Source organism: Pelecanus crispus, chromosome 1, assembly GCF_030463565.1.
Source record: "Pelecanus crispus isolate bPelCri1 chromosome 1, bPelCri1.pri, whole genome shotgun sequence".
NCBI lineage: Eukaryota > Metazoa > Chordata > Aves > Pelecaniformes > Pelecanidae > Pelecanus > Pelecanus crispus.
Genome location: NC_134643.1, coordinates 85,998,905 through 86,011,864, shown reverse-complemented (window position 1 = coordinate 86,011,864; position 12,960 = coordinate 85,998,905). Strand labels below are relative to the sequence as shown.

At 51.8% G+C, this 12,960-nt stretch overlaps 1 protein-coding gene across 1 annotated transcript in view; it reads right to left on the bottom strand.

Moving 5' to 3' along the window:
* Window positions 1-466: 466 nt before the first annotated feature.
* Window positions 467-12,960, bottom strand: part of LOC104024026 (alpha-2-macroglobulin) — a 46,135-nt gene continuing 33,641 nt past the window's right edge. The window contains exons 22-36 of the mRNA XM_075708825.1: window positions 12,526-12,577; window positions 11,804-11,887; window positions 11,499-11,675; window positions 10,524-10,608; window positions 9,822-9,978; window positions 9,449-9,523; window positions 7,472-7,637; window positions 6,249-6,472; window positions 5,767-5,985; window positions 5,341-5,468; window positions 4,883-4,973; window positions 4,074-4,142; window positions 3,555-3,657; window positions 2,770-2,811; window positions 467-492 (exon numbers count right to left, since the gene is read on the bottom strand). Coding sequence (XP_075564940.1) covers window positions 467-492; window positions 2,770-2,811; window positions 3,555-3,657; window positions 4,074-4,142; window positions 4,883-4,973; window positions 5,341-5,468; window positions 5,767-5,985; window positions 6,249-6,472; window positions 7,472-7,637; window positions 9,449-9,523; window positions 9,822-9,978; window positions 10,524-10,608; window positions 11,499-11,675; window positions 11,804-11,887; window positions 12,526-12,577 — 1,698 coding nt within the window. The remainder of the gene's footprint in view (window positions 493-2,769; window positions 2,812-3,554; window positions 3,658-4,073; window positions 4,143-4,882; window positions 4,974-5,340; window positions 5,469-5,766; window positions 5,986-6,248; window positions 6,473-7,471; window positions 7,638-9,448; window positions 9,524-9,821; window positions 9,979-10,523; window positions 10,609-11,498; window positions 11,676-11,803; window positions 11,888-12,525; window positions 12,578-12,960) is intronic.

The following is a 12,960-nucleotide window of genomic DNA, read 5'->3' as shown; positions in this document are numbered from 1 at the left end:
GGTGGGAGACATGGATAGGCACCTGCAGAGACCAGTTCAATCAAGGTTATGTTTCTAAGCCAGGGGAGAGAAATTGTTCTCAAGAAGTACCTGTCCTTCTCTGTTGATCTCAGATGACAAGTTCAGACTACATAACACTGAGAGGACTACACTAGAAAGGCTGACCCCAACTTACATCATTCTGTCCTCACTTGAGAGCCTTATTTGCCGTGCACACAGGCATGGCTGGATGGGATGCTCTTCAACCTAAGAAGCCAGGGAGATTAAAGCTGTGACTGGGGGCTGAGCAAGAAGCAACAGAATTGGGAATAAACTGTTCAAAAATCATTGGTGAGTACAGTTAATTTATTTGTAAAGTTCCTTTCCCACTCCTTGCAGGCACTATTCATCTGTCACTCCATCCTCTCCATAGATGGTGGTGGTGGTGGTAGTAAGGCAGGTGGGTTCCAGCAACTGGGAATATTCTTCATGCATTTCCCTGGTCTACTTCGTCTGCAAGGATGAAAAAAGATGGGAGCGTACAGGAGTTAGAGATGCCAGTTGCCTCTCTCAGGCTGACAGACAGAGCGAGCAAGATGTTTGGGAAGCCAGGTTGTATGTGAAGCACAGTACAGGAGATTGAGTTGCTGTTTGATGGGGGTTGAGGGTCATCCACAGCACTCAACACTCATGCCACCTTCAAAGCCATATGAGGTTGAGAGAAGGCTGAGACTCTTTCTGAGCCAGGATAAGCAGAATGGAATCTGTCACAACTGGGATGGACACAGGAGCACAGTGCAAACAGGCAGCAAGAATGTTCCCTGCAGCAATGAGACATGCTCTTAAAGTGTATTTATTTCTCTGCAGAGAGTGGAAGGAATGTGCTGCACCAGTAGACAGCACTGTTCAAGGCAGGGAAGGCAGCTTTCTGCTTTGCAGCTGAGATCTGCCTTTTAGTCAGTGCAGAGCACCTTGAACACCTAGACCAGTGGATGCACCTCTTAACTAGCAATTTCCCATCATCTTTTCTGAGGAGGATAAAATCTCTGTCTTTTAGTGCACATGGGGAAGAGTACCCTAAAATCTAAAGCCTCCCCCCTAGTCTCACACTGGACAGCGAGACCACACCAACATAACCTTTGGAAACGTTTTACTGTCCACTCAGTGTCTATCTTAGGACTTCTGCACCTTTTTTCCATGAAGGGAGGCTGTAGGCCCAGAATCAGCAGAACACAGCTGCACCTAAGAACACAGCCCAAGTTAGCAAGCAGTATGGGGTAAAAGCGTGGGAGCTTGGACTCTTTTCCAAGATACCAGATAAGAACACAAAAGGAGATAAATTTCACTATTTACCACCAGCAAGAGACAGCTTTTGCCTTTCCCAAGTCCAAATCACTTTTTCTCTGCTCTCAGATGCCACAGTCAGGCCCTGTGAAAAACCACTTCCCAGGGTCTCAGTGCTTTCCAGAAGCCTCCACATTCCAAACACCTGAAACTAGGCAACTGATGGGAAGCCAGACCTGCCAGTCTTCATACTGGAAGTCTTCATACTGGAAGATTCCATATAGGACAGGAGAAGCATTGCTGGTCAGGGCCTTCCACAGAAGCTCCTACATTACCTGTGCTCCTAAGCCAAACACATGTGGCCTTGCACTGCGGAGAACCCCCCAAAGATCATAGCCTCTCTGTCCTGCTAGCTTAGGCTCCAAACCAAGACTGAGGGCTGGCTGCCTAGGGTCATAAGGAATATTTGCGTCCTGAGAGAGCCCCCTCCTGCTTGGGCAGCAGGGTAGCTGAGCAGGAAGCAGCTGTTGCTCCTGAGAGTAGCTACCAAAAGCAAACTTGCCATCTCTCAGGATCCAAGGAGAATGGCATTGATTAAAGGCATGCTACAACGTGCCAGCACCACTGTGGCCTTTGCCACACAGAGTTGCCAAGCAGTCTAGGGTGCCATATTGGAGAACAAACCCCCGCCACAGACGAGTGATGTGGCTGGGTGTAGAGGTGGGGGTCTACCACCGGGTCAGTTTTCTGTCACCATACAAGAGAGGCAAGCCCAAGTTCCTAAAAGAGCCAAACACTTACCTCTTCAAGAACAAGGGTTGGGAGGGATTCCTCTGTAACGACGACTTCCTACTGCAGGTATGGCTCCATGCTCAGAGTAGGAAGCGAGGGGCTAAGAGCAGCACCACATTACAGCTTTAGTGAAAAGGTATGCCAGGCTTGGGCAGTAGGTTCTGGAGCACAGCATGAAATCATGGTAGGTCAGACCATGGCATGCTACTTTATGGGATATCTCTTGGTGGCCTTGATTTGCTCTATTGCTCTAGACAGAGTGCTTTTGGGGAGGAGTGTTCTGGGTGGTTTGAAAGCCAAGTCCCCTCAGCATGATCCTACAGCTATGCTAGCTGGATTTCTCAGGAAGGACTGAAGATACCTCAAAGCTGAGACAAGAAGAATGATGTAAGGAATTGACCTCAAAGAAAAAGTCCAAGGGGCAGTAAGAGAACAACAGGGACACAACCTTCATTCAAGCCTGAGAACCTGACTATGGAAACACACTGAGAATTCAGGGATGGTGGATTTTGAATGAGTCAATAACATTGTGCTTTCTGTTCTCTCATATTTCTGTTCTCTCATTTTGCATACAAGATCTGTGCCTGTGAGTTGGGCCAATCTCATCCAAATTACCCATCGAGGAGAAAGAGACAAGGGCTGGCTGGAAGACTACAAATACAACGAAGAACATGTAGAGAACAGCGAAGAAGGAAAGGGCTCTCAGTACCCTACCTGCGGTGCAGGGAGCGCTGTACTCCTGTGTGGCAAACTCATCTGGAAAAGAGAAGGGAAAGGGGGGGGGGGCTGTCAGAGCCCCTCAGCGCTCCTGGCAGGGGCGCGGGTGCCAGAGAGACGCTTCTCCCAGGCCCCCCAGCAGGCCACTGCCACCACCCCCGCCTCGCCCCCCGAGAGCCCAGCTGGGTGGGAGGGAGCCCCGGTCTCGGCCCGCCCAGAGGCCGCAGCAAGCGAGGCAGAGCCGCCCGCGCAGGCAGCCCCGGCAGGTCTGCACCCCGGGGCCCAAGGGCTGCTCGGGCACCGCCTGCCAGCAGGCCGGGGCGGGGGGACGGTCCCTGCCGCTGCCGGTGGCCTGGCGCAGCCGCCGGCGAGCAGAGGCAGGAGGAGCGCCGGGGCTGCCGGGCAGCGGGGGCACGGCTGCGCCCCGGGGCCGGCCCCTCCGCCCGGGGAGGCGGGAGCGGCCCCGCCGGCGCCAGGGCCGGGGGGCGAGGGCGGTGGCCATGGCCTCCCCCGCCCGCTCCCTCAGGGGAGCGCGGCTGCAGGGCGGCTGCCGGGCGGCTGCCGGCGGGAGGGGCCGCCGCGCCGGGAGCGCCGCACCGCCGCCGCCGCCCAGAGCCGCCGCCGTGGTTCTCCGGGCCCCGGCCGGCAGGAGCGGGCGGCAGGAGCGCGGGGCGGTGGCGGAGAGGCCCCGGGGCGGGCGCAGCTGCGGGTCCCCACGGCTCCCGCGCCCCCCTCCGCGCTGCCCGCCCTCGGTCCCGCGGGCACCCCGGCCCCGCACTCACCTGTCTCGTAGTAGTCGTAGACCTTCACCTGGGCCGGCTTCAGGCCCTGCACGGGGACGTCCCGCTCCACCGTGAAGGAGAAGCTGAGGGTCTCGCTGCCCAGCTGGGGAAGGGAGGCGGTGGCGGCTCAGGGGCGGCTCCGCGCTGCCGCGGGCTGCCCGAGCCCCCGCAGCGGCCCCGGGCTCCCTCGCTCTGCCCGGCCGCCCGGGCCCGGGCCCTGGCGGGTGCGGGGGCCGCAGGCCTGGCCGAGGGGCGAGGGGAAAGCCCGGGGCCTTTCCCCAGGCCGGGGGGCTGGTGGGGAGGCCAGGGCCCGAGCTGTGCGTGGGCCGGGGGGAAAGGCTGCTGAGGGCTGGGGGGACAGTGCCGCTAAAGCTGGAAGGTCGGCAGAAGTCAGTCAGGGATTCCGTCCTGTCCTTGTCCGAGCCGTGGTAGTTTTGAGTCCCAGATCTTCTGCCCTGTGTGGCCGCATGTCCCAACGCCCGTGTTTCTGGCCCATCCTCGCCCTAAACGGATACTCACCTTTTCCAGGTACACCAGGACATGGTTGGTACTCAGCTCCGTGCGCTCAATAACGGGGCGGCCTTCCAGCTGAAGGAAGAACACCAAGGTGTTACTGCGTTGAGGGTGGTCTCCCTGTGCCCCTTACGCAGCCCCTTGGATGGCATGTACTGTGGATGAAACGCTGGGGTAGTCAGGGAGCTAAGTCTGCAGCGTGGAACTGCCTCCTTGCTGTGCCACAGGTATCCTGGTCCCCGGGTCTTCCCTTGGCCAGCCTGGCTGACGAAGCACAGCCTGGCTCCAGCAGAGACTGAGCACTGGTTCAAGCACGGTGGCGGAACGATTCAAGGAAAATACATTCCTTCTGGCTTGCTAGTTCTGCAGTAGCTTATGATCGCCTTTATTTTCCAGACCGTGCACCTGCTCAGCATCTCAAAGAGTGACCCCAGACCTAAACAGTGCTAACAGTGCTGTAAGGTGGTGTCAGATCAGCAGAGGGTAAAAGGAAACAAGACTGCTTTTGAATGTCCTATGCGCAGACAAAGCTTTCAGGGAGCTGTTGGGACACAGTGATTATTATAAAGGTGCCCGTCACCAGTCTAAAGAAAAAATTACACAGTCTAATCCTCCTAGATTCGTCCCATTGTCTCCCCTTGTGCTGGCCTTAAGCCAGGTGTGAAAAGAGAACACCGTACGCGGCAAATGTGCGGATGACAACGGCAAGATCAAGATGATTACAACCCTGAAGGCCTCTAGTTTGCTACAGACACTTGGAAGGTGTCGTGAGGATAAAAAGCTGGATGTTGCTTGTTTGACAGACAGGCTCCTACCTTCCTCACGGAGGACTTCACAGGGATGAATCCCGACAGCATCTTCACATCAACAATCACCATGTTGGAGCCATTGCGCTCCCCAGTGTAACTAAGGAACCAAGCAACAAAGGTTCAGCGCACCTCAAGTCGAAGCTGGGGGCACTTCCACCTTCTCCGTAACACTTGGCACCCTACCACGTCCTGGCAGCCCAGCACCACCTTCTCCAGCTATGCCGGGGTCTCCTAGTGACCTATGCAGCGTCTCACTAGCCCAGCCCTGGGCTTCCCACACGGCTCCCCCACTGCGGGACGTGTCCTTCCGCCACAGCCTCTCCTCCCAGCCCAGCTGCTTCCTGCCCCTTTTCCAGGGACGCGCTGCCCCTCCAGGGCTTCCAGACTGGCTCACCCTGGACCGCCAGACCCCCTCCAAGCACCCATGGCTTCTCGGGAAGGCTGAGACCCAAAGGCAGGCTCACCTGACATTTACGCCTATGTCAAAGACCTTGTGAGCCTTGGAGTCCTCGCACGTCTCTGGGATCGTGTACACATGGAGCATGAAGGGTGCGTCCTCCTGCGTGGGCTGCACGTTGTACCTCAGGCTTGTCTAGGGGAGAGGCAGCGGTTCTGTGTGAGCGTGTGTGTGTGCGTGCTCAACACGTGAGAGAGACCATCCTCTCCCCGTCCTGCCTCGCCACTTCTCCCTTTCTGACAGCAGATCCTCCTGACATTGCAGATCCTTCCCTCACACTCTTTCTCCTCCACACACCTCTGCTCTTCTCTTCCCTCTCCCAGAGCCTTCCCTCGCGCTCTTCCCCTCTCCCCTGTCCCTTCTGCCCTCTCCCTGGCTCCTGCCTGGCAAGGGGCTCTCCTCCCAGGGTGCCAGCTGCCCCCTTCACCCTCACCTGCAGGTAGACGCATCCTTCGCCAGACACCTCCGTGCTGTACTCCCCTGGCACCTGGGGCAGGGGCACGCGCTGGAGCAGCAGCCGGTTTGTGGGATCCACTTGGAAGTCTTGCTGGAAGTCCGCTCCGGATCGCAGGGTCACTTTGGAAGCTGCTCCGCTCTTGGCATAGGTGACAGCTCCGTACAGGGACAGGGCTTGGAGAGCCACCACTGTGTCCTGAAAGAGATGGGTCCCGGCACCCAGGGCAATACAGTCAGCCTTTCCACAGCGTGTCCTCCCACGGCCTGCCCTTTGCTGTTGGCAGGCATCCTCCCCTCCGTTCCTCACTTTCTCCAGTTCCAAGTACAAAGGAGAGAGGGGAAAGAGCAGCTTTTGCATGTTTCCGCTCCCTTCCTGTGTCCCTGTGCTCCCCCCTGGGTCCCTGGCACTTCCCGTCTTCTGACAGTGATGTGTGAGGTCGCAGGAGGGAAGCAGCTCACCTGGGTGGAGGAGAAGCCTCCACTGGGATTCTGCTGACCGCTGATCCACTTGGCAATAAGAGATGCGAATGACAGCTCCTCCTGGGAAGGTGCCGGCTGTGTGGTGAGGTAAGCAAGGAGCACGTAGGCCGTCATCTCCACTTCAGCAGAGGGAGCTCGGTGGCGATAGTACGGGAGATCGACCTCTGGCTCTTTGCCAGGCCGCTGCCAATGAACAGTCCCATCTTCACAGGAGGCAGGGAGTGTGGAGACAAGAGAACAAGCAGTTATGAGCAGTTATTGAAAGGCAGGTCTTGATCTGCTGCCGGTCCAGTTGGGAGGACAGAGCCTGCAGGATGCATCTGTCGTGTAGGATGACATGGGAAGGGCTAGACAGCTCTTTGCTTGCTGCAACTACTCTGAGACTGCTGAGGCTCAGTCCTCAGGCCTGGATACCACTTTGTCCTAGACTCCAGATTCAGGGAGGCATTCATGGGCTGGAGCACCAGCAGAGCACCAGGCTGGCACTGCTCCCCTTGTTGAGTAGAGGTGCCGGGGTTGGGCAGTGACAAGCTCTGTGAGGCAAAACGACCCGACGACTGTGAGCAGAGCTTGATAGTCACCGGCAGGTGGAAAAGGCAAAGGGTGCTGGGGATATTTCCTTCACAACTGTGCTACCCAACGCTTGGGCAAACCCACTGTCTGGCCTGACTTTACCAGAATGCTTCCGAGTCATGACATGATTTTCTGGAAGACTCAGAGCTTATGCTATGGCCTCCAGAATGACCTGTACGTTCGTTTTCTCTCTCAGCACATGCAGCCCTTCTCTGATTTATCATCCCTTGTGCTGCACAAGGTCAGCTTTGTTCTGTGTTGAGCACGTGCACTGGAAGGAAGCAGTGGCCATAAACATTGCTAAGTCTTTGCTAAGCAGTGCCTGGTGTGGCAAGAGGAGCAGACTGAGGAGAGACGCTAGCAGAGCTGCCCTTTAGTTCAGCACCCATGGGGATGGTGCCTGGTGCTTCCTGATGACCTCCCTCGGAGCAGAGAAGTAGGACTGGGCACTGAGAGGGAGTTCTCAAAAACACAACCCCTTTGCACGCATTTTTGCTCTCCCTCCACCTTTCCCCACCCACAGAAGCCATTTCCTGCAGCCATTGCCCCACCAATAAAAGCCATTTTATCAAGGGAAGAAGTAAGGCCAGCGGGTTGGAAGAAAGAGATGTCCCACCACGAGCACTCACCCTTTTCCACGGCTTCCTTTTCAAGTGAGCCAAGCAAAGCCTTCCGCTTGTCCTCCCTCCCTGCCAGGGCGAAGGTGTATGCCATCAGTGCCTTGGTGTAAACATGGTTTTCTTTCTCATCTGCTGCTGTTTCCAGGCAGAACAGAGCATTACGCACCACCGAGTGCTGGGAGGAGAGAGAAACTGAGCTGGAGCAGCCAGAGTTCACACTGCGGTACGCAGTAAAACAACAGGAATTGGATGGTACCTATGGACCCTTGACATCCCCACCCCCCTGTCTGATAAAGATTTTACCATTGTGTATCCCTTCCCTTCCAGGTCCAATACTCCCTGGAATGAGTGGGACAGCCAAAGGCTGTTCATTATCTGGTATCTGCTTTTCTTTAATACATCATGCTGTAATGTTTTTTCCAAGTTTGATTTAAAGACTGTGAAGCAGGGCTCCAACCCTTCTGCCTTGAGAAGAATTACTGGCCTGATTGTGTCTCAGGGCAAGGGGAGTTCTCTGATACACTTCCTCTCTGTAGATGTACTGGATACTTGCTTTTCCCCTCTAGCTATAACCCCGAGACTGTTCTGTGCTTTTACCCTTTGCTCTATCCTTTCCCTTATATTGTTTAGTTCCCCTTTCCCAGGGCCTTCTGAAAAAAATTCGTTTTTGCTGGAACTTGATAACATAGCTTCTAGTTTGGAGGTAAACTCTACCTTGCACAAGAAAGAATGTATTTTTTTCTATTTTCTGGAATATTTTTTGTGACATGTTAACATCAACAATGCATGTCTTCTTGAAGCCAGAATTGCAAGTATGGTTTAAGAGCACAATCACACATGCTGAGGACAATACTAATAAGTTTTTTATGAGGGATCTAATATGGCTTATTGTACTTACTGAAATACTCTCTGTCTTGCCAATAGCATTAACTACCTAAGGGCTGTACTATGCTCAGGAGTTCATGCAGCTTAACTTGAAATGGACCCATATCCCAATCAGATCCTGACAAACCCCTTTCACATTCAGTGGCACATTTAGGCTCAGACAGGGAGATGAAAAACATCCTTGTTATCCAACACAGTTCTGTCTGAGAACTTGGCTTCTAAATGCGACACATACCAAAGAAAGAATACTATTCTGGTGAAGTTAGTGTCATCCTTGTCACCCTACTGACAAAATAATTCCTCCTGATGGTTCTCACTATGCAGGAAAAAACTTTCAACATAAAATAGTCCTTACTACATTTGGAGCAGAGGGATTACAGCACCACGGCGACCATCCTGGCTCAGCAGTCCTGCTGCAATTCACACCCCAATTTAACTGCACCAGAGGCTTGTCTGACACTGAGAGGATCACAGACTCAGGGATCAGAGTGACCAAACCCACACTGCTTTTAAATAGGCCTCAAGCTTTTCACAGACTGTCATTTATGGTATTCCCTATAGGTATACCTTATTCCCTATAGGTATACCTTATTCCCCAAGCATTAAGGATGGGGATTTCCCATAAAACAATCTAGAAGAGGCAGAGAAAATGAGAATGAATCCCCAAGTGTGCCACCTTTTTTTTACAGACCTGTGCTGTTGTGTCAACATAATAGGCCCAAACAAGTGCTTCAACAGGAATGTACTATTCCAAGAAACAGAAGGAGATTTTTGTGGGTGTAGAAAACCTATTTGGCTCATTTTAGAGATTTAAATATTATTTAACTCACTGTTAATCCAAGCTGTACTCTTTTAAAGGAGCAAAAGCTTGATTCTCCACAAAAGAACTCAGAAAAAGATTAAGTGAAATGTGTATATGGGAGACAGGATTGGACAGGGGAGGAAAATGGAGGAAAAATGTTATTCCAGTCTAGGCTTGAATGGAAAGAATATTCAGACAGGATTTCTTCTTTCAAAAGGTAAAGGGACCTGACAATCTGGGGGCGACTGGTAGGGCAGGTTAGTACCATCTGTGGCTCGGGTTGGGGTGCAGACACGTACAGTTACAGGCAGAGGAATCTCCAGCAATGCAATAGTGATGTAGGCCGTCAGCGAGATCTCGTTGTCCACTCCACCCTGCAGGGAACCACAAGAGTAGATGTTGATCCCACACAGCACCACTGGCTTCTCCCTGTGCTACTTATCTACAGCCTGCAGGGACAAATTCTTCCTAGCCTCCTTCTCATGGCAAGTCCTTCAGAAGCTGCTGTTGGCTTCTTCCTGCTTCCGTGATAGCTCACATATTTAACTACCCCTCCTCCCCAACCCCCAAGGGCTGAAATGGCTCAATTGGTCCCAGAGTGACTTATGGTCAAGTTCCAGCCTGACAAAGCCCATGTGGAGCCAACCAGGCATCTGCATGGCATTGCATTACCTTCATGGCATTGTTCAGGAGTGTCCCAGAACTGCGGAAACAGCCGCTCTCCTTCTGCTTCTGAGTGAGCCAGACCAAAGCATCCTGGATGTGCTTCTCATCTATGAAGATGTGAGGCCGGGCCTGGGCAAAGGACTTGAGGACAAAGGCTGTGAGCCTGAAAGTGACAGAGGGAACTGAGACATCCTGAGCAGGCCCTGTATCCATCATAGGTCATAGGGCCCATGTGGGCATCACTGTTCTGGAGGAAAGCAATAGAGGCTACAGGACTCAATCACAGGAGGCTGGTTGGAAACTGTGAGCTAGCTTAGGGACTTGGTGAGATAGGGACCAATTGTAAATGGAGCCTGCCATTCATAGCCCTGAGGGGTGCGGGTAGGTGGGCAATGGCACTCTGGGGATTCATCGGCATCTTCTGCTAATAAGAACTAGCTAGGGCATCCTGCAGGACACCCTCACTTGAGCTGAAGAAGGGTGTCAGGGGAGGTAGGTAGCTATCAGTGCAGCATCGCAAACCTAAAAGGCATCTCCCTTAGCACCCTTCCCTGCTCCATTATTCTACGTGATTATCCTATGATGCCATGATTATTATTTCATCTCCACCTCCATTTCAACCTCCACAATGACCAAGCACAAGAGAACACTGAGGAAAGAGAGGGCATGAAAAGCAGAAATGAAAAGCCAGTGGTAATGATGTCTTACCAGGTATTCCCAACCTGCCCATAACGGGGCCCAAAAGTGCTATAAGAACCATCCCAGTGTTTGTAGTTCAATTGCCTTTGATACCCTGAAATAGAGAGTGGAAGAATATTTTAGTTGTCACAGTACTTTTCAAGGAGACATGCAAGGGAAACGTAGGAGACATGGGACACAGTGTCCCCCTTCTTATGGCACAAGTGTGAGCTACGCTGCTTAGTGTTACAATGGAAGTTCAGGCAAACCCACAGCTCTAAGTACCTCCTTGTGCTCTTCCTCTCTCCTAAAACACCTGGAAACTGGGTATGTGTGGTCATTGCTGCTCTCTACCCTAGACTTGATGAGGAGAGGTAAATGTATCCCAGACTTGAGAGATCCGGGAAAATAGTTCCCAGAGGAGAACTGAATACAAAGGTGAGCCCCACACAGAATAGGGATGCAGAAAGCAGCATAATTTTTATTGGAGTAAGTGCAGTTTTTCTGTGAAATAACCGAGTAAACCAGTCCCTTGTTAGTCAGCAGATACCCACCACGTCCATAGGTACCGGTGTTATGTCTGCCAACATGTCCTAGCTAGTGTGTTAAAATTCTGGCCTAGTCGAAGGTGAGTGACACTTTCTAAATCTTAATCCTAAGGAGGGTCCGAGATCTGCACAAGTAGCTGCCACGATTAATGGTTACAGCCTGATTTATGTATTTCATATATCCCTTTTTTTATGGAGAGAACTGTGAGTTATTGGCAGTCCTGGACATTTTCTATGTTCCTGTTTGGATGCTGTCCTCTCTCATCCTGCACCTCCACCTGAGTGCAGGATTCTCTCTTTTATAGGTATTGTATTATATACACCTGACCTACCACATGTTCCCTTAATGCACCAGGACAACCTCCCCCACGTCATACATGCCAGTGGCCAACAGTGTCCTTATCCAGTTGCTGAGGGAAGGAATGAACAGACAAACAAAAGCCGTGTCCCAGCTCACCGCTCACTAAGTATCCAATGGCCTTGGATTTGACCTCCTCACTCAGCTGCCCTGTCTTGTTCAGATAGTCCAGGACGTAGATGTTGGGTGCAAACAGGACCATGTTCTGCTCCCCACAGCCGAATGGCATCTGGAGGAGCTGGTGCAGGTTCTGCATGGCAGTGCCCATGATGTCACCTGGGGAATGGGACAATTTCCAGTGTAAATTAGCACAGTTCAGGGCTTGCCAGTTGACTGAGCACAGCCTGAAGAAACACGGCAGTGTTTCAAAATAGCATGTGACACTTTAAGGATGCTTCACTTACCTAGCACTGAGAAATATGCTCTGGCTGAGCCATCCACTACAGTGTCTGGGAGAACCAGGGAGACTGGCTCTGACATTGACTTTTCTGGGATAAAAACCAGATCAATTTGGTTACAATTCCGGATATATCTACACACACGGCTAGCAGCTAAGAGGCTGAGACACCGTCCCCTGCACAGGGCTTTCCTGCCTTCAACAAATCCATTCATCTGTAATTTTGTTGTGGAAGCTTCCAATCCTGCAAATTTTCTGTTGGGCCTGCAATACCATCACACACAGACTGTCACGGACTTCTACATGGCACTGTCAGCTGGCCTTGACTGACAAATACGCTTTCCATCCTATTTTTCTGGCCTCTTCTGCTTTGGTGGGCAGACCTGGCTTACTGCAGAGTCCAGTTTGTGATTTTACACCTATTGCATGAACGATGTTAGAGATAACCCTATTAAATCCCAGATATTCTCTCCCTACAAGGACCTGGTCAGCCTCAGTTCCTAAGAGATGTGCTTCTGCCTCTGTGATTGCAGGGACTATTACAGCCTCAGCTCTTCTCCTTTAGGAAGAATTAGTTTCACTACCAGTTGGACATACATCTAGTTAGTTCAATTTTATCAGATCCCTACACCTTTCTTCTCAGAGCAGAGTATTCATAAACCTTGTCTTCTCCCTTTGTCTTTAGTCTCTACCTCGGCAAGAAAGTCTTAGAAAGCAAAAGGCTCTTACCAGATGCACAGAGCACAGAGTTGTAAGTAGTTTCCACCTCAGTCCCTTCCGGCTTGAGGAAAAAAGCAAAGAAAAAAGCAAAAAATGAGAACCAATAATAACAACAAAAAAGAAAAGGAAGAAATATCAAGAGGGTAACTAAAAGGGACTCTAAGAAAATTAAATACTTATGAATTCTCCTGTGGTTATAACTTTATTATACTGAAAAGTCTTTAGAAATTGCTTACAAAGTTTTTTCCTCCGTGTGCTAAACTGAGGATAACTTAGGACTATAACATACTGGCCATTTACAAACATGAAATTTAATACATGTTCTTTCCTTTCTTATTACTGAGAGAGGCCCTGCAGCTTCACAGGTTATGATGCAGATAACATGCAAGATGATGTTACCGACAGTGCTAATAGAGCCTTGGACCAGTTCAGCAGAACTCTTCA